The 21,717-nt window shown below is 31.2% G+C and overlaps 2 protein-coding genes across 5 annotated transcripts; both read right to left on the bottom strand.

The window, feature by feature from the left end:
• Positions 1-1,662: 1,662 nt before the first annotated feature.
• LOC137828243 (scarecrow-like protein 23) lies at positions 1,663-3,843 on the bottom strand. Its single transcript, XM_068634726.1, has one exon. It carries the CDS (start codon positions 3,493-3,495, stop codon positions 1,954-1,956), a length of 1,542 nt encoding a protein of 513 aa, XP_068490827.1. The 5' UTR covers positions 3,496-3,843; the 3' UTR covers positions 1,663-1,953.
• A 3,167-nt stretch (positions 3,844-7,010) lies between these two features.
• On the bottom strand, positions 7,011-15,360 carry LOC137829962 (uncharacterized). 4 transcript variants are annotated; one of them, XM_068637010.1, is made up of 15 exons: positions 15,085-15,321; positions 14,925-14,976; positions 14,423-14,711; positions 13,182-13,356; positions 12,790-12,873; positions 12,442-12,683; positions 11,923-12,139; positions 11,574-11,653; positions 11,174-11,258; positions 10,377-10,508; positions 10,171-10,284; positions 10,032-10,079; positions 8,674-8,758; positions 7,614-7,670; positions 7,011-7,453 (listed from the first exon to the last, which is right to left on the bottom strand). In XM_068637010.1, the coding sequence occupies exons 3-15, from the start codon at positions 14,647-14,649 to the stop codon at positions 7,341-7,343; spliced, it is 1,659 nt and encodes a 552-aa protein (XP_068493111.1). In that variant the 5' UTR covers positions 14,650-14,711; positions 14,925-14,976; positions 15,085-15,321; the 3' UTR covers positions 7,011-7,340. The 4 variants fall into 4 exon arrangements, with proteins under 4 accessions (XP_068493111.1, XP_068493112.1, XP_068493110.1 ...); XM_068637011.1 differs by having other exon boundaries at positions 14,915-14,976; positions 15,085-15,295; XM_068637009.1 differs by lacking the exon at positions 14,925-14,976 and having other exon boundaries at positions 15,085-15,360.
• Between the last annotated feature and the right edge of the window lie 6,357 nt (positions 15,361-21,717).

Genomic DNA, 21,717 nt, shown 5'->3' on the forward strand with positions numbered 1-21,717 from the left:
CTGGTTTCAAGACTACGTAACGGGATCCCAAGCCAATCATTCGACCACTACCCAAGACCGGTCGAATGTAACCAGGTATCCCATGCATCATTTTCTTTCTAATTCACAATTTTCTTTTACACATAGTGCATATCTGACTAACATCACAACCACCAAGCTATCCTTGATCCAAATTGACAAAAAGAAATGGACGAAGAGCTTTCCGCCGTGCAGCTAAATCAAACGTGGACCTGACAACGTTACTCATTGAGCAAAAAGCTCATTAGATGCAAATGAGTCTATAAAATAAAGTACAACTCAGATGGCAACTAAGGCTCGTCTTGTCACAAATGGTACACTCATTCTCTTTCACGTTTTTTTTCTTCTATAAACTATTTTTAGTTTTTTTTTTTTTTCTTTTTCAATATGACCAAACCATTATTTGACTTCTTATATTTATTATGATGGGTGGATCCACTTCCACGCTGTTGTCCGATAGAAGAAAATTATAGTAAAATATATTTTCGGAATTAAAAAATTAGCCTTAATTTTATATTTTCTCTTAACTTTTTTACTACTGGATACTCAGATTAAAAAATCCTCTTATTTAAAAAAATGTAATTTATATATTACTAATTTTCGAACTTTGGAATTAATTTTGAGATCATTGAAAGACCAATTTTATTTTATTTTTAATCTTTTACATTTTACAATTTTTTAATGAAATTTTAATATTACCAATTTTAGTATATGAATTTTTAAATTATACTCTTCTTATTCGCTGTGTAATTTATTAACCATGTAATAATGGGTTTCCAATTTATTAGTTTGTATAATATCAAGTATGAAATATGTCTTACATTTTAAATTATATATTTTATTAAATTGGTATGTAATAACTTGAGAATTTTTTTTATTTATATATGAAAAAAATTCATATGTAATATTTTTACATATAATTTTTTTTATGTAATCTCTTTTTATTTGTATATAAATATCTATGTAACACTTTATTTTATATATGAATTCAGATTTGTATGTAATAACTAATATGTAAATAAATATTTTTTTTTATGAATTCAGATCGGTAGGTAATAATTAATATGTAAATAGATAAAAAAAATTTATATGGTTTAGAACTTTGTTATAAAATACTACCAGAAATATACTAATGACAATTGTTCACGAATATGTGGATGAAAAACATGAATTGTGGAGATATATTTTTATGATATCAAAGGTTGATTTGAGACACATGAATCAGTGGGTGAAAACTAAACAATGGAACACTATTGTATGTTGTTTTCATAAATTAAATATTAGTACGTGACACCTACAGTTAATAATGTAGGGTTAAAAATGAAGGCATGGAATGTGTTTCATCCCTATAAATTGTTCCACTGCAGTACACATTTTCAGCAAAACATGCATCACCAATTCTTATAAAGGTTGGGCAAAATTTTAATAGGTCCAACAATATTAATGAAGTTCATACACCTGTTGTCATCACCTTACTTGCCTGAAACGAAGATAAGTAATTGCTTATAGGTTTGTGAAACAAAAGCAAATGAAACTTGAGAATCTTTTGTTTTGTTGTGCAGCTTCCCAAATTAATTTGTTTATCCTAGTAGAGAGGCATGGGCATGTGCATGTCTAAGTTTAAACAACATTTGGGACCACATAAAGAGAAAAAAAAATGAAGTATAGTAGCATTCAATGAGAGCCAAGAAAATAGGAAGTAGAAAGATTCCCTCCTGAGGCCAAAAAATGAAAGAAAAAACAGACAAACTATAGATTTCAAGGGAGCAAAATATGAACATGAATACATGTATGGCTAAAGAACTGTTTATCCTAAAATGTTCCAATCAATCTTCTCAATATAGAGCTCAATTCTGAAGCTGCTACTACTTTAAAAGTATGAACACTTAAGAGCCATTAAAAGGCTATAGGAACCTTATTGATGAAGGGAGCAAGCTAGTTAGAAGTACAGCAGGTCCATGCAGAAGCCGTGTACAAACTTGTATCCTTCCAACCAAGCCTTAATGTGCCATCAACTTGTGCAAGGCTATACCCATAAGCTGGTGAAAACATGTTCAATATCAACTGAGCTTGAGCCATTGAATTGGCACTCATTGGAACCTGTGCAAAACAGTGCCTAGCAAGTTCGGTTCTCCACTGCCTAAACTTGTCTTCACCATTCCTCTTAGGGCCTCCTATGGCCAACACATTGTTGATCTCCCTGGAGAGAAGGCCATGCTCCACTCGGTGCCTGTTTGAATCATCAAAGTGCAAGTATGCTCCAAGAGAATCAAAAAGGGTGGAGTAGTAGTGCAAGGAGGCCACAAAACGGTCCAAGAAAGAGCCTCCATGGTTCACATCCTGCTCTACCAAGGTAATGATTCTTGGGTTCAACTCCTGAAGGAGCCTCAGTGTTTTCCAATCAGGTCCAGTTGCATCGTAGAGTGAATGCTGCAACCAATGCACTGCCACTGCCTCGCCAGGCTTTACATGCAACATGGACACATCAATCACTTCCCCAAACTTGCTTGCAATGGGGTGGAACTTGAATGACATGCCAAGCCTTCTTGCAAAGTTTGAGAGTTGTTTACCAGTTTCAACAAGGAGTTCCATTGAGGTTCCCAAACATGTCATCGTGACCTGTGGTGGACCCTCCATTCTGGTGGCTAATATGTGGAAAAAAGGCGGCCATTGCAGCCCTTGCATGATGTCCAAGTCAATGATGTGAATACTGTCACAATGGTTCACTGCCTCAAGGATTGCCTGGTTGGAAGTGAAGTGAGCAAATTTTATGAAAGGGGAAACGTTGTTGAACACTTGGAATGCCGAGTTAATGCTCTTGTGATCAACCAAAGGAGAACACACCCCAAGCCAAGAATTCATCACCCTCCCAGTCATGGCCTTGGCAAAATAAGCAACAACACGTTCAGCACATGACGCTTTGTAGGGTGAGGCCACTTGTGTTAGCTCTAGTAACATCCTATGAGCCTCACCCAGGTTCTCAACTGAAATTGCCACTGCACACTCCATTAGAAGGGTTATCAGGCTCAACCCTTGATCACAAACATTGTAGCTATCATCTAAACCCGAGTGAAGATTGAAGTTCGGGGGGTCGTTGGTGATGGCCTCAAATTGTCTAAAACATGAAGCTTTTCTTTGAGTGAAGTTGGGCAAAAGTGAGGGAACAAAGTTGTGATGGGAAACCCTTGCTGTGTTATTAGCCATCAAGCTATCAGAACTGGTTTCTGGTAAGTCTTCAACAAGGTGTTTGGTGATGTCACCAATGTGTTCCTCCATCCAATCAGAGAGTTCATTCTGCCCCAAGTTTAGGCAGTGGTTTTCTGTTGCTGGTTTTGGATATAGGTTTGATGGAGTTGGACTTGGAGCTGAAAATGGCAGGGAAGTAATATTTGAGTAGTGATCCCATGTTTCATGCATGTGTGGACGAATCATGTTTGGATTATGATTTGCATGAACCAGCTCGAATCCCACTTTCATCGTAGAAGGATGAAATAATGCAAGAAATGTAAGTAACTATTATGAGATAGGGAAAAGAAAATAAGTAGCAAAAGGGAGGAGAAGGTGTAAAGGGGGCTTTGAAGAATAGGCTTTGTGCGACTTTTAAAGGCAAAGTTTGAAGAATAAGGTAGTATTGTCAATGCCATTGCCAATTCCAGGGAATGGCCGGCATAATAAAGACACTAAGAAAAAGATAAGTGACTAGAAGCTAATCATTACACGTCGATTTGGCAGTGATTTTACTATTATAGTAATGAGGTTAAATGTTTCTAAGCTTTCAGTTACATGGTTTAACTTTGAGCTATTTTTCAAAGTTGATGTGAATAGCTAGGAGAGGGATGGTTTTGTTTGTGGTGACCATGGTGATGGAGAAGCAGCAACTACCCTGTTTAAATAATAATATATGATTCATGTTTTTCACTTGTTTATCTTAATGCTCTCTGACTTCGCAAAGCCACTCAGGAATTCCAATAATCAAAATCCCAGGTCACAGATTACGTTGGTTATTAGGAATGAAATGGAAATTATTGTTCATACACTACACATATATATCATATCAGTTCAATGAGTTTGCAAAGTGCATATTAAATTTAGATAATCAACTAACAATTATCCTTACAAATATAGTTTAACATTTATTACATACTATTATCATATACACTTGTTAGATTGAGATTTACTAAGTATAATTTCATAAAACTTTAGAGATAATTAGTACACTTTTCTCTTTACTTTTTAATATATAAACTGAAAAGGTTAAAAAAAACACCCTTTTCCCTTGAACACCTTCTTTAGTTAGCAATGTCTTTTTACTTGAACACTTTTCAATCTTCAAAAGTTACATCCCTCCCATGTAGATATTTATTTAGTAGCATATAAAAGTAGGTTAACCCCTTCCCTTTGATTATTAACTGATAATAACATATTAGTTGAGTAATTAGTGAACCACCTTTTAAATGAAAGTGAGGTTTATGTTAGTTTATTAAGGGTGTATGGGTATGGAAGGACCGTCCCAATTATTTTACCATGCTACAATGACAGTTTAATATAGAAAAATCATTGATGTCTAATTCTGATTAGAATGCAAGTCTTGTGATTAATAAAGAACATGAAGTTAATGAAGTTAAATAACATGATTCAAACGACACGGCAGATGAAAAATAATGGTATCAGTATCTGTGGGCTGTTTCATGGTGTTTTTGTGACATAATTATTAAGTGAGTTTGACTTTTTCCTCATTAAGGTTGCTTCATAGGGAATGGGTTAATGGGGTTGGCTATGCTATAGAATGCTATTATTTTATATTTAGAAGAAAGTAAAGAAATAAAGCATGGAACCATTCCAATACCTTAAAAAAAAAGTGAATGTCACACTGTAAATGTGTGAAGAAATCAAATGTTGGGACTAAAGGAGGCACTCAAAATGGGTTGATTCTATGTATAAACACTCTCTACACAAGGTTAGTTACTTTAGGACAAATTATCCTTTAAAGAAGATTATAAACCTAAATTATAAAATTAGATATGTTTATGGATAAATTTTATATAATTTTTAATTAATTTTAAACTTTTATGATATTTATTTATATGTTAATTGTTTTAGTGATAACAAATATACCATTTATCAATATTAATATATTAAATTATATATATAAACATATTCTGAAATAAATATTTTTAATTGAGTCTTTCTAAATTTTTTTATTTATTGAATATTTGAAATTTTTATATTTTCTAATTGAGATATTGTTTTTAATTTTTTCATTAATACAGTGATGTGGATGTTATCTTGTAGTGTCATTTTAATGTAGAACAATAAATAAATTTTATTGTTTTCATTGAAATGTGTTGAATAATAAAGAATTATTGTCATGATATTTATGGTAATGCTACAATTTCTTGATTGACTTAATTGGTGAAATGAGAGTTATGAAGGAAGAGAACAACCTTATTATCCAATATGTTTGATATCTTCAATAAAAATAATAAAAATCAATTATTTCATTAAATGTTAATTTTTTTAACAAATTCTGACAAGTAAGTGAGATTATAAACAATCTAATTAATAAAAAAGATAAAATTTCAATTGAAAAATATACAATTTTTTTAAATACTCATAACAAACAAAATTAATAGAAAGTCAATTAAAAATTTCCAAATTTATAAATAATTAAAACATAATTAAATTTAGATTATATAATAAATAATGTTATTAATCACCGAAGGATTTTTAATCCTTGATATTAACTATCCATAAATATTTGAAATGAACAAATACATGGACAGGCTAGAAGGTTCTACCTGTCAAAAAAATCTATGAACTATTTCATCCTACAAAGTGAGGAGGAGCCATTGTGCACTGCACTTATAAAAGCAAACCTAGATTATATAATATAAAAAGTATCTAAATATTAATGATAATAAATTTATTTTATATCTTTGTAAATATTTTAGATAAGTATAAATAAAAAATGAGACATTTTTATCTAATTATATTAAAAAAATATAAAGTCATGGTTTAGAAATTGTTTGACATAATAAAATAATAAAATCATGTTTTACCAAAAAAATGTAAAAAAAAAATTTAAGAAATATTTTAAAGTAAGGCATATGTCATCTCTCAAATCTCCACAGAATAATCGAATAAGTTTTCCTGGTAATGGTCCTGCACCAATCAATCATAACAGTCTAGTATATTTGGCAGCAACTGCTTCAAGTTAGTGCGATTTTTATAGGAATACAACAATATTTAACTTTTTTTTCCTCCCTAGAATTTCTGCTGTAAATTCTTGATCAACTAATCTATTGCAAGTTTGACTTAAATTTTGCCTGATTTCAATATTAAAAAAAATAATTATTTTGTAAGTAGGAATATATACACCAAGTTAACAACAAAAACAAAATATACAGACTATGATAAGTGAAAACAAGTGCATCTTTGGTATGATTAAAACTGGAATTTCAAGGTTGATATTTTTAAGCTGAAAAATATGAGATTTTATTTTCGGGGGACATAAACAATCATGTCAACTTCTAAAAGATAGTGATCACCAAATCCAACACTCTTATAAAAATACACATTAGTTTCTGTTTTTTTTTTAATAAAATAAAACAATGTTAGTATGCACAAAGCACAAAGTAAGAAAGATGAATTTAAATTTTCACGTGATGCATGAAGCATGTTAGAATCGAGGGTAAAAGCAAAGCACAAAGTAAGAGATACAGAAGAATTTTTCACATTATATGTAATAAACATTGTGAATGTAAGTAATTAATAACTCCTAAAAATACAGTATCATGTTAACTTTGTTAAATATTACAGAAGAATTCATAGTGTGCAGAAAAAAGTAACTCAAAGCTATACCAATCCAATAATAATAGGAAAAGTAATTCTCCAATTATAAAGTGTAAGCCATGAAGTAGACATAACCTCTGAGGAATCTCGTCCAATATAATCATCAATAAACGAACCATAACACTTACAAATTCATGATATTTAAAAAAAAAATCCAAACAGGTCTTGTTCTTATATATTAAATAACTTGTCAATCATTAAACTCCAATGTTACAGGGATAAATGGTTTGCTATCATTAATGTAAAAGAGAACGCGAATATACATGGTATGTGTAACAAGGGACATGGTGAGCAGTAAGAGATTTACAAAATCAATAGTTGCGGGCCACTGACGAGACTGGTCCAAGTCATTAGTGTAATGATGAACAAATCCAAACGCATCAAGAGTGAAATTTTAAAGGTGGAAATGATTAAAATGCTACGAGTTATGATTCCTACTGTCAGACTGGATAGATCACGCGAGAAGCTTGTTATGACCTGGGAGGAAGATTCTTGTCTCTACGAGATATCTCTAACTGGGGTGGCAAGAGCTTTAAAAAGCTTCCTTGAGAAGATGTATCAGACAACTCTTGCTCTGGTGTTTCTGAATCACAATCAATCATGTCAGCCAGTTTTATCACTTCAAAAGATTTATGGTTACATTACATGTAAGAAACACAGTATAGGTACAAAGAGAAACACAAACTAAAAGAAAACAGCTTGAAGGAATATAATGAATGGTCCCAAAGCAAGAGAAAGCCTACCGAAAAGTGACTTGATGGTTGGCCTCTTTGGTTTGGACTGTTTCTTCTTCAGTTCAGCTGTGCGGCAAGAGGAAACCAAAGTCAACGCAAAAGAACAAAACACACGACCTTCCAGAACATTAAATGTAAATATAATCATCACAAAGACAAACACAAAAATTCAAAGATTTTTGCCTTTCAACATAACCCCACAAGTTTATGTTTCCTGCCAGAAAAAAACATGTCACCTCGTTGATGTGAAACTGAGGTTTTATATATCCTTCCAATAATATCTGGGCCTTCCACCCTAAGAAGATGGAAAGAATCATATGCCAGATCTAATCATCTGGACCAAGTTTAGCACATAATCTATTGATTAAAGAACTCTTAATACACATTAAATTCCCTCAAGGAAATTAACCAAAGGAATAATGCTTAAGATTGTTATTATTTGTTCATGTAATAACCACTTACTGACTTAAACAATCACTTTTAATTAATGTATCTCTTGGGCCTTTAACCCCTGTTCACAAGAAGAAGAGGAGGAGTAAAACGAAGGAAGATGGGCTGAGACTAAATGGGCTAAAAGCATGGAAATGCAAAATGTGCGATATGCATAACAAAATGTCCACATGGCAAGAGGACATTAGAGTGGAATACTGTCATGAGATACGAGGGAGTAGCAAAAGGGCGTGACAGAAGTTGGGTGAGGTATTGGTAGGCATTTGCCTTGGGGACAGAGGTTGCATCCTGCAGCTCTGGATGTTATCTTCTTTTCTGCATTGCTATTTTCCGTTTTTCCTGGTTTCTTTTTCTAAGTAATTGTTCTCCTACAACAATATCATCTATTTCCTTTCATATACTACCAGTTTCTATCAGTATCTAAGATGGAAACATATACACAAATAGAACTCCTAAACCATAATTCTCTCGAAATGGTTTTGAATATCCGAATATTCCCTCTTATAATAAAATATATCTAACATAACAAGCATAATAGCTATGAGTCATGACATGGCCAAAATAGAATCCCCAACAAACATAAATTTGAAGCAGTGAAAAGCAAAAACAAGAGATGTACCCATCCCAGGAACTTGATAATCGTTGACAATTTCAAAGTTCTTGTATGTGTATCCAACAAAATTTAAGTCCTTAGATGAAAGCATCTGCAAAGACAAAGGAAATAGATAGGGTGACAGATGTCAGGTATATAAGGCAGCAAGAAAAAATATTAAAAAAGTTGTGACAGATGTCAGGTAAAAAGAATAAAACAACCAACAATTGTAACTTGTGAGACACCCATTGGTCATTGCTAATACCAAGCAAGTATAAGCAAGTTAAACACTGGTAAGTTTTTTATAAGGGTTAACAAGAATGCCTTAAGTATAAATTAATACAATTCAGACTCAAGATGATATAAACAACCCTATATCATGAAAGTTATTGCTAACCTAGTGCTGACGTTTTGGCAAAGCCTTAATTAGGGTTTGTAAAGCAGGATGGGCCACGCAGGGTGGGCTGTCTATTCCAATCAGCTAGCCCACTTAGATCCATCCCGCATAACCCGCGGCTCGCACGGGCCAAGTGCGGGCCGAGACGAGGTGACCCGCATAACTTAAAAATATAGAAATTTCCTTTTGTACCCCCATATTTACTTCATGCTAAAAAAATTTAAAATTATCCATTTCAAATTCTACAATCTGGAATATTTGTATTCTAGATTGTGTAATCTGGAATATTGTACAATCCAAAACACAAATTTTAACTTCCAGATTCTATAACTCTTGGAAGTCTCTGAATTCCACATTCTGGAATTTGTACTCATATCTTATTCCGCATGTGTCGTGAGAAAATGTGAGACAATTTACCTACTTCATCTAAATAAAAAAATTATTAAATTTATTCCAAATTTATATTTAATTTTTTTTCATTAATTTCTATAAAAAGTATTTCCTATGCAGGTTGGCGCCAACCCTCATGTAGGAAGAGTCAGCCTGCATTGTCATCCATAGCCTTAATACACATATCAACATGAGCCATAAGTTAGGTTTCCTAAAAATTCAGGGAAAGTGTGTTCTTGTTTGAAAAATAGTTAGATGTAGGAAGTAGAAGCCAAAACATTATTAGTTTAAAGAAGATAAGTAATTCAAAAGGTATAAACCAAACAATGATGACTAACTGATTTTACCTACAACCACGGTCCTGCCTATGGTTTATACCATCTCAACAACTAACACAACTCATGACGAATAAAAGATATACCAGCAGTCTACTCATAAATCACATCCATGCAGAGCAATTAAAATAAAAGAATTCAAAGTATAAAATAATTATGACTAACTAATTTTCTTTGTACTTCCCTATACTACCGGGGGTGACACAAGCTCTATAGATAACTTGGTAACAATTTCCCACAGAGAAGCAAACGCCAAATATTACCTTCCTCCATGGACCAGATCTTGATGATGATTGACTTTGGCTGTCAGACTACAATTGCAAAAGAGAAAGTGAGAATTAGTGGAATAAGGCACTTCTAACTACAAGCTACACAAAGCGAGAATGTAAGAGACTCAAATACCTCATCAAACTTTTCAAAATTTTGAGTGTCCAACTCATCATTGACCTCAGGAATAAATGCAGCTTCCATATGATACAGCTTATCCCATTCAACACCTTTGAAGAAAGGATGAGCCTAAAGAAGAATACGGCAAAAAGGTAAAATCCATACCAAAAAGTATAATACAGCAAACAAATGAATTTAGAAAATGACAGAGCATACAGCACCTTTATTTCATCTGCACCATTTGACCCCAGCCTATGACTGACATTACACAAAAGCTTACTAATAAGATCTTTAGCTTCTGGGGACAGCCTAGCTTCTTCAGGAAATTTCAAGTAAGCTTTCCAATTTACTATCTGCACAAAAGATAAACCAAGATTAACATTCTCCATAAAATTTAGAAAAAGTTATACACAATGTTAACAGGATTTTGGTACTATAGAGTGTAGGTTGCACTATACTGTGGATCATGTTAGAAAACTTTTTTATGGAAATTGAGAGGAAAAAAAAAGTTACTTTAATGCTTGACTGAAAAAGTGAATAAATCAAGAAAGATCTCTCCGCTAACCAAGCTCCAGCTTTGTTCTAGCACATTTTCATGCCACTCCTTTCTACCTCTCCAGTTTTAAGCTAAATGCATATGCTTCCAACCCCTCTAATTAACCGTGTGTTTGGTTATCAGTTCAAACCATCCAAACAAATGTTCAATGCCAATGATACAAAATGTTTCTTCTTCGTTTCATGCTTTGGAAAGTGTGAATTACCATTTGCAATGATGAAAACAGGTTCCCGAACACACTCTAATTATCTATACTAACAGATTACCATTGATAAGAAAATCAAAAGAATTAGCTTCTGAAATCCAGGCATGGCTATCAGATTGCCTGTACTTCATAAAAAAATTAAGAATGCATTCTAAATATCAATAATGAACCACTCTGAACTTATAGAAAGTTTACTCTTTACAAAGTGAATGTCAAACGAGCATAGTCAAAAGAAACATTTCTTTCAAAAAGATTACCTTCCTACAAGTCAACATTGGATCATCAGAATAAAAAGGTGGATATCCCACCAACATTTCATACATAATAGCTCCGAGTGACCACCTGTGAATTTTGTAAAAACCATCATTGCATCAAAATAAAATATGTAACCCAGAACTTATATTCATAAATTCCACATAAATGAAGCAGAACCTAACATCCTTTTAGAACATTTGAAAAGGCACTAATAATAAAAAATATCCCAGATTGCATCCCAGTAAGAAATTTGAATGCCAAACTACATTGAAACTTGAAAATTATTGAAAGATCACCAGAAATGAATGAAATGACAAACTCAAATGTTATGATATACATACATCGTAGCATGAAGAAATTAATATTTGATAACATGCCAACATTCACACACATAAAACTCACCAATCACATTCCATCGCATAACCTTTCTTCAAAAGAACTTCTGGAGCAATATAATCGGGTGTACCAACTGTGGAATAAGCCTGCAAGGGTTTATACATTCAAAAATTACAAGCACACAAAAAAGATGCATAACAAGGCCATCTTAAACCATTAGTTTAATGGAGACACTTTTTTTATTTTTTTCATTTCAGGTTGGGTGAGCAGATAGGGGTTTGATATGTACAAATTATCATAACTTTTAACATTTCACTGCATAACAAGGAAAACACAACATCAAGTTTTACAATTGCATACACTGTCATAGCAAATAAAGGAATTAAAAATAATAGCCTTATAGCAGCGAACTTACAAGTGTTCTCCTGTTCATTTGCCAGTGTTGAAGTTGTTCTTGTTGTGAACGTTTAGGAGCTGTCCGCTCATCATTTTGTGTAGTTCCATTCACATTCTGACCCACAGAAAAATCCTTTTCTTCAAGTGTATTGCAATCTAATGGTTTACAAAGTCCAAAATCTGACAATTTCAAGTGCCCGTATCTTTCAAGTAATAAATTGTCCGGCTTGATATCCCTGTAACACAAAATATTGAAGAGACAGACTTATACTATTTATTAACCGATGAAATTTGCTTTAGTTTCAAACATAAACACTAACAAATAAATGTGGCTTCATACATCAACAGTTTTCACAATTAGATCATTTTAAAATTATTTTGATAGCAATTAGTAAGACTCACAATTGTAACAGTATATTCTGGAAATTAGCTCAGTTATATCAGCATCAATTAAAAGATAACCCTGCATAAAAATGTTCAATGTGGAAACCAAGGAAATAGGACTTCCCTGGAAGTAAATGAACAAGTATATTCATACCTGTGTATATAATTGTGTTTATGTATAGATTCAATAGCCAGAACAGTTTCTCCTACATAAAATCTTGCTTCATCTTCAGTCAAGGTATCCTTCCTCATTAGTAGAGTCATCATATCCCCACCCGGTAGATACTCCATAATAAGATACAAATATTCAGCATCCTGGAAAGAACAATAAAGTTTGACTATGCAATTGCTGTCAACCTCTGCAAGGAGATTCCTTTCAGCTTTAACATGCTCAACCTGAAAAAATAACAAATGGGAATAACTATGAGGACCTTATTGACCATAGGCATTTAAACTACTAATTTCTGGATAACATAATCTAGCTTGACCAATGATTGTAAACCTGGCCTCTGCGAAGCATCTCTGATTTTTTTAGCTTCTTCATTGCATACACATGACCACTAGTCTTCTCCCTACAGACTCTGACCTGGAAAAATTCAATTTTCAGAGGGAAAAGTGGGAGAGGAGATCATTGGATAATTCTGCACCCTTTTACACAAGAAATCCAAAAATGAATCTGTAGTTCCCGAAAGAGTAGGTGCTTCAGCACATAAAATCTTCAACTTATTTCTTTTTTAAGATAGAAATCAGTCTTTTATAGGTTGAAAATCATTGCTAATATTTTATGGAAATCAGATTTTTTTATATCTTTTAAGATAGAAATCAGCACATACATTGATCAGAAGTTTGAGGAAGAAAGTAAAGTCAATCATATCACGATAATCATATACATACCTCTCCAAATGCTCCTTTTCCAATCATTGTTAATAACTCAAAATCATCAACACCCATCTTATGCCTCTGAAGGCGCATATATTCAGTTTCCTTTTTCTCTAAAAATTTAAGCAGGTTGTTTTGATCCTCCTCAGAGACATCGGCATCAGCCAACTTCTTTTCCAAGATGGTTCGACTGTAATAAGTAAGTGAGGTGTTACAAAAGTTGATCATATGTTTTCCAATGCAACTAATACAGTTCACATTAACATTCAAGCAAATTACAGTTTCAGCAATATTAACATGAACCTCAACATAAAGAGAACAGAGGAATCCATCTCCCACAATAGTACATTTCTGATCAACTAAATTATGAGACCTTTATAGCTACCACACTAGAAGAGTTTGTTATATGGGCCAATGACCTTGAGTCTCATCAAATCTTTCCAATTTTTTTAGCTGTACAATGGTCACACTAAGGTTAGATCCTACGATCTCATGCATACTTACTACGCAATCCTCATTGCTAGGCCAACCCTAGTGGGTCATTAAACTTTCCAGTTAAGAACATAGAAGAGAGATATCTTCCAACCCAGTAGATGCAAGTGCACATACAAGCTTCATAAAAAAACAAAACAAGTAACCCGTTTTTTATATGAATAGTCCGCCAAACTTCACAAAAACATTAAAACCTCCAGGCGGAAATAATAACAATGCCAAATTTGAGTTAAAAATACAAATGTTTTCGTAAGGCTGAACTCAATGAGATATAAACCAACTTCAATTTTCAATCACAACTCCTTTCGAAAGTTCATCCTGTATTCTTGGATAATCCCGCCTAAAACCAGAACAGCCATGTGCCAAATTTAACTATCTTTCAGTATGAGTCGTATCTATGTAGTGATGGAAAACTACCACGGCATTACTAAAAACATATACTAGAAGATTTACAGAACTAGAGTCCAACATGATGAAAACAAATACCAACAGAGAAACACTCTATCTAACAAAACTTATAACACTTTAGAATCAATCGACCGGATCAGTTATAGAAAGCTGATATAGAAGCACCCTTATAGATTGACGCAAGACAACTCTGGCCTCAAGAAAATTACTGGAAGACCTTAAAAGAAAAGAGAGGAATCCCACAAAAATGTACCCAAAAAGCTATACCCAAGTGGTTTGAAAACAAACAAGTGTCAACACTTGATGTTTCCGGATACATAAAACACTATCAGAATCAGCGATTAACTGAATCATACCGCTCCTTCCTCTCCTGAAGGTTCTTCATTTGCTCCTTGTAATGGTTTTCAATGTACTGCTTTGCTGCGGCCACCTTCTGTTTCGTGACACTAGAAAGCACTGCTTCATCCACCGCCGCATTCAAATCCTCGTTTTCTCCATTACTATCCTCCTCCTTTTTCTTCGCAGCAGCCCTGGTTCTATCTCGAGGCTGGAACTTCTGAAGCCAACTCCTTGCAGAATCCATTTCCTCGCCTCAACGCTAAACAATCAACCTTCTAACCATTCCCGACACCTCATTCCAAACCCCTGAAAGAATAAACACAAAAACCCAATTTTAAGAAATCTTTATCAATAGGAACACAACTCCCTACAATTTTCACACACAAAAAAAGGTAACATATTTAGTCTCATTTTCCTGCACTTTCTATTTTCGCCGACAAATATTTACGTTTTTCCCACACCAAAAAAAAAAAGCTCACTGAAAAAGAAAAAAAAAATGAAAGATTTACTTCCGGACACCTCAATTGCTCGATTTCAAGCGTTTCCAGGGCAAAACAGTAAAATCGATGCCCTGAAGTAACAGAAGCAAAAAGGATTTTAGGGTTTAGGAACGGCACGAAGAAGAAATCAGAATGTAGAAGAATTGAGGTTCTAGAAAGGAGCTGAGGATTCGTATTACCGCGTTATGAAAAAAAGTTGGTCTTATTTAGATCCGACGAAACCCTAAAGAGAGGGAGAGAGTAGCAAATTGGTTGTGCAATGGCAACGACAATGGCCAATGACTTCAGTGAAGAAACACTGAAAGAGATCAATTTTGCGCGTTATTCAGTGTTTCAAGCTGTCTTTCTCTCTGTGTGTATCTATCATGATTCCTACATGACATGGCGTTCACCTTTTCTGCCAAATTTGAAACCAAATCTTCTTCTTTTTTTTATTTATTTTTAAAAATAAAAATAATATCGAAAATTGCACAAAAAAGGGCAATTTTAGCATTTAAAAATTAGTTACTTTGGATCCCGCGAGAAACCGGTTTCGATTTCAGTGTTGTCCCTTTTTTTACTGAAAATAATTTTGTCTCTTTTGAAAAAATAATATTCAAATCGTTTTGGGTAACTTTAAAAATTGTTGTGTAGCCACCACCACTGCCGCCGCCGGTGGCCGGCCTGAATTTTGGAAGCATTAGCAGTGTTGTTTTATTTACAAAGTTTTGAGAAACAAGAATTGAATATTCTATTATAATATAAATAATAATTTATGAAGGTGTGAGTTGAATGTTATTTTGAAATTGGAGTGTCAAGCTTCCAATCATATATTTAGGATCAAATTTTGTCTTGATGTCTTTATATGAAACAAGATGAAAGAAAAAATAGGAAAATGTGAGAAGAAATTATTGAATAAGTTATGAATGATTTATTTAATTAATATATGTATTTTGATTGGTTGAAATTGACTGGAAAAGTAGGAGTCAATTATTCAAACCTACCTGCAACACTTCTACCATCTTCTTCTAAAGGTTTTATTGCACTTTAAAGGCAAAATGTGTCAAAAAGAAAATTCAAATGTAATTTTAGGATCTAAATGAATGGAAAAAATGTAAAATTTTGAAGGTTGAGCAAAAAGTGAAATTAGGTTATTTTTATTTTAGGAATCAATTTGACTTACCATTATAATTTAAAGAACTAAATTGATTAATGATTTATAATTTCATTTATCATGTTTCCATTCTTATTTAGTTTAGAGACTAATTTAACCCTATAAATATAATTTTTTTAATCTAAAATTTGAATTTTATATATATATATATATATATATATATATATATATATAATTTTGGTAGTGTTGTCCTTGTCCCTTAATTTGAAATAATATATATATATATATAATATCATTAAAAAAATCATTCAATAGTAATAATATTATTTTAGAAATTATACAAATTATGTAAAGTAGTTTAGGAGGTTGAATGTTCTTTCTGCATTAATATACGTTCAAATATAATGTTTTAATAGTTATTTATTGTTGGTAAATTAATTAATTTCTATATGAAATTATTAACTCTTTAAATAATTATGCTTATGATGACATTTTAATTAATTATTCAAGTTTAAACATCAATGCTTACAAATTAAAATCAAAACGCGTGATTTTTTTTTTCTTTTTATATTCGGAAACGTAACTCTACTTAGGTAGGGAAGGTCATATATGCCTATAGATGTATGCTAAGTTTGAAATGATTTTGTTCCTTCTTTTATTAAGAAAAAAAAATTGCTAACACTTTACCAAAAATATCACTTAATAAATATGGACATATTTTGTTTTTAATATAATAACAAATTATAATATTAATATAACAACTCTAATTCTGTTAATTTTATTTAAACTCTACTAATGATTAATGATCTCAGTAAATTTGGGTTTGATTCCTGCAGAAAAATTAAATTACTTTTACTAATGACTAATGATTAATGATTAATACAAGTAAGACGTATTTAGTTTTAGTAATTGTACTTTTTTTATTAAAAGAAAAACTAATTTTAATAGATAATTAATATTAAATGAAATACTAAAATATTTTAAATCTACTAAGCAACAAATAAAAAGTTAAAGATTTCCTTCAAAATTAATTGTATAAGATGAATATTTTCTCTATCAAACATGACAATTACAAAATCATATATTGAATTACCTTAACTATTAATAAATAATAAATTTTAAACACACTTATAAAATTAATTTTTTGTACTAATATTATGATATTTTATTATACTAAAAATAAAATATAAGAGTTATTTTACTGAATTCTATTTACCTATTGTAGAATTTATTTAGTTATTAGAATTTGTGTGTGGGGTTATATTAGTTACCCCAAAAAAACGTTAAATTGGAAGCTTTTGGCATGTACAAATAAACTTTGTTTGGACCGCAAATTTTCCAAACCTAACCAAACGTATAAGAAAAAAAGAAAGAATAGTTAATTTATCTCAACTTTATTTTTTTTAATCAGAAAAAAATATAATTAAAATCTTACATGGATATCACTGTGATTTGAATATTTCGTGTGAACAAAGATGGTAAAAGATCATAGGTAAATTGTTTGGTGCTTTAAATAATCGTCAATGAAAAATAAAATCCTTGTTAAAAAAAATTGTAATATATTATAGTTGTTCAGACTAGTATGATACTACACTATCAATAAGTGAGGTGCTACGTATATTTTTGTAGTGTAAATATTAAAGTAATTGTAAAATATTTCATATGAAATATTTCAGTGTCATATTATTTATATTTGTATGATATTTTTATTATTAGTGTTTAAAATCACAACTATTGTTATTAGAAATGTGTTGTCTGGGTGAGGTTTTTGATATTTTTTAGTGTAAACGATCTTAGTTGATCTCCAGATAATTTGGGAGAAATTCATCTGATAAAGACTTTTCGATGTTTAAATAAGTAAGAGGACGGACACTGATGGTGATAGATGCACAAAGTATGTAAATTAAGAGTATATAATATAAAGAACTGTACTTCCTTAAAAGTTAGTATTTATAGATATTTTTACGACCTTGAATTGATTGTATGATAGTCATATAAACTATGAGTATATGGTTTAATTCATAATTGTCATTGACTCAATTATGAGATATACACTTACGCATAGGTTTTCTGTCTTTATGACTAATAAGTACATTAACTATATATTATTAGGTTATTTATGAATCTATACAACAATTTATTTGTTCGTATTCTAAGCTTGCGGTATCTACATAATCTAAATATTAATATTCTCTATGATCTTACATATGTAAGGAGTGACATGAGAAATCAAGAATCCCAAAGATTAATGATAATATCACAAGATGTACATGTGATTTAGTAATAAATACTAGGTAAGGATAAATGTGAAACATTTTAATATTTTTGTCTTCAAGAATGATCTTCATAGTTTTCGACTATAAAGATAATTAGTTTTCAGTAAAAAAGAAGAAGAGATCATGTCTGAGTTCTATATTACGATATTTTATAATGCTTAAAAATATATGAAAAATATTTAAAACCATAAATAATCATTAAAAGGTTTTAAGATATGAAAGAAAATACTCATAATTTTACTTAAGCTATGAATTATTCAACATTTTTTTGTTTTTGTTTTTGTTTTTTGATGTAAATAATCCCTATGCTTCATCATCTTCCATTAAACATCATGTAAGAGTTTTAAACAGCATGATCAATTCCTTTAATGCACCCTCTTTTATATTCTCCTCACATATAAGTAACACATCCCTTTCTTTTCAAAAGAGAAATACTAAATATCATGAAAACTCATTGGAGGAAACTCTTGATGAATTATTTGGATCATTTCCATCAAAAGTTTATTTTTATTTCTACTCATTAATTTTCCAATTATATGAAGGCTTTTTATTGTGACTAATTAATGTGGTGATTTTTCATGCTATTTAGTAATCCTCTTTTTTAAATTTAAAAGTTGCAAACCCAATAAAAACACTTGTTTTGAGATAATCCTCTATTTATCTCTTAATTTAAGAAAATAATGATATCATCAATACATTTACTGTGATAACCCTAAAGAAAAAAAAAATATTTTCTAAATTTTACTCTCATGCATTTAAGTGATAGAAAATAAATAAATAAAATATTTTTAGTGTGTTTTTATTAAGAAAATAATGTGCCCATTTTATAGAGGCAAATTTTAGCGATACCATAAACTACAAGAAAATCATGAAATAGAAACCAATTTTAGAAAAAATAATAATTAGTTGCTATATTGACTAAATTAGAGACCATTTTAAAGACTAAAAAAAATTGATTTCTAAATTAGTTTTTATTATTGTTAATAGTTTCTAAATTGGTATCTAATTAACTATCAAAATTTTAACTACCAATTATTTAAATTCTAAATTTAGTAGTAAAAACTTTGGTAGCTAATTAGATACCAATTTAGAAACTATCTAACAATAATATAAACTAATTTAGAAATCAAAAGTTTTTTTAATTTTTAAAATGGTCTCTAATTTAGTTATTATAACAACTAATTATTTTTTTGTCTCTAAAATTGGTTTCTATTATATGATTTTCTTGTAGTGATATCAAATTTTCAATTCCGATTTTCACTCAATCTTATTGAAAGTGACAAAAATAACCTTAATAAAAGGAGGGTGTGGATAAAATAATATATTTTCAAAACTATTTATTTGAAATATTTAGAACACATTTTTTAATAGATTTTTTTTTTCTATAACACATTTTTTAATTTTGAATTTTTTTTCAGAATGTATTTTCAGATTTTGTATTATAATTTTTTTTTTCAAAATACATTTCCAGATTTGAGTTTTGGGAACACATTTTTGAATTTTGGAAAAAAAATTCTGGAATGTATTGTGTTCCATATTTTTTTTTTTCTAAAATGTATATTTTATGTTTTGGATTTATTTTTCAAAATGAAATTTTGATTTTTGAATTATATTTTTTTAATACTGGATTTCAAATCCAGAATAGAAGATAATTTTAAAAAATTTGAAAAATAATAAGATGGAGGTTTAAATTGATATGGTGCAGGAAGAAGTTGGCTTTGTAGAAAGGAAGGAAAATAAGAGGCACAGAAAGAATAGGATTTGGGTATAATATAATATGCTGCAACATTCAATTTGGCTTTAGAGGTTTTGTTTGAGGAAGGATTAGAGGTGTCACTTTGTTGGTTTTGTATGAGATTGAATATCTGTTTGGGTGGCAAAGTGCGCAGGCCTGACGTTTTCAACCTGTTGACTCGTATTAGTTCGTCTCACATAACCTGTGGTCTGTGTGAGCCAGCAGTGGAGCAGGGCGAGCTGGCCTGTTAGTTCGCAAAAATAAAAAAATTAATTGACTTGACAACAATGATTTAGTGGAGGGTGACAACTTTGAGTGAAAGAAAATTAGGTTTTTCCTCAAAACACAACGCAGTTACCTTGTTAAAAAAACGCACACAACACACGACACACTATCCTTTGCAGTGCCGCTGCTTGGTCCGCTTGCGACTCCGCGTGGCTTCGCTTGCAACTGTCGCGCGCTACTACCGCTCCGCTACTACCTCCACTCCTCCTCTACATTCAAAAAAAAAAAAGCGAACCAGACCACAAGCCCGCGGGCCAACTTGCACGCGGAGCGGGTCATGAAAACCAGCCCGCATTTTGTATGCGGGGCGGACCAACCCGACCCGCATTTTGCGTGTCTAAGCGAGATGAACCGGCCCACTTTGTCACCCCTAAATATCTGTATTAGTTTAGGTAAGTTTTTTTTATCATTGTTGTAGGTTATATGTTTGGGTAGGTCTGGTTTATCTCAGGATTGAAACATTTTAAGTGTTTCTGTTAATTTTGTTTTTTTATTATTGATAAAAAATACTTAAAACAATTTTTTTTTCTAATATTAGACTTTCATATTTTTTAAGTTAAATTTTTTTATTAAATTAAATGTTCATCTCATTTTTTATTTTTCATATTTTTTTATTAGATCATTATATAGATGACATAAAATAATATCTAAATTGTAGTTATTTCTATTTGTCAAAGTATGTTGGAGAATAATTTTCATGTTTTATTTATGGAAGGAATGTAGTAAAAAGACTTTTTTTTTCATCTACTAAATAAGTGGGCTTTATATTTTAAAGATGAAGATCACATTGATGATATAATTTCTAAACGAAGTATTACACCATGGATGTTCACATCTTGGATGGAATGTAACAAAAAATTTCAAGAGGTTAGAGATCTAACATGAGTAAGTTTTTTCAAAGATTGTTTGTGTGAAAAAAAAGATGTTGGAAACCTACGAGAAAAGGAAATATCATTGGATAGCTAATTTAGGTACCACCGAGTACTTTGGAGAACTTTTATATTAAGGATGCTATCATTTGTAAAATGACCTTTGTCATATCTATACGACAAACATGATTTGCATAAGAATAACTAATTGGGATATCACTAAGTACTTTGAAGAACTTTTCTATAAACAAAGAATGCTAACAACTGTAAAATGACCTTTGTCATATCGACATAAATGTTCATAACATAATACATTCCACATTTAAAGAAACATGATTTACATATTCCACATTTAGATAAGCATGATTTTGCACAAGGGTTTATAGCAAACGATACATACAAAAATATGTAGAAGCTATTAAAGAAGCAAATGATTGGGGTTCAAGACATTATATAAGAAAATTGTGTATAACTATAATTTTATCTAATTTTATAAATAAACCAAAAGATATGTGGAAGAGGACTTGAGAATGAATTTCAAATGAAATTTTATA

Source organism: Phaseolus vulgaris, chromosome 7 (assembly GCF_000499845.2).
Source record: "Phaseolus vulgaris cultivar G19833 chromosome 7, P. vulgaris v2.0, whole genome shotgun sequence".
NCBI classification, from domain to species: Eukaryota; Viridiplantae; Streptophyta; class Magnoliopsida; order Fabales; family Fabaceae; genus Phaseolus; species Phaseolus vulgaris.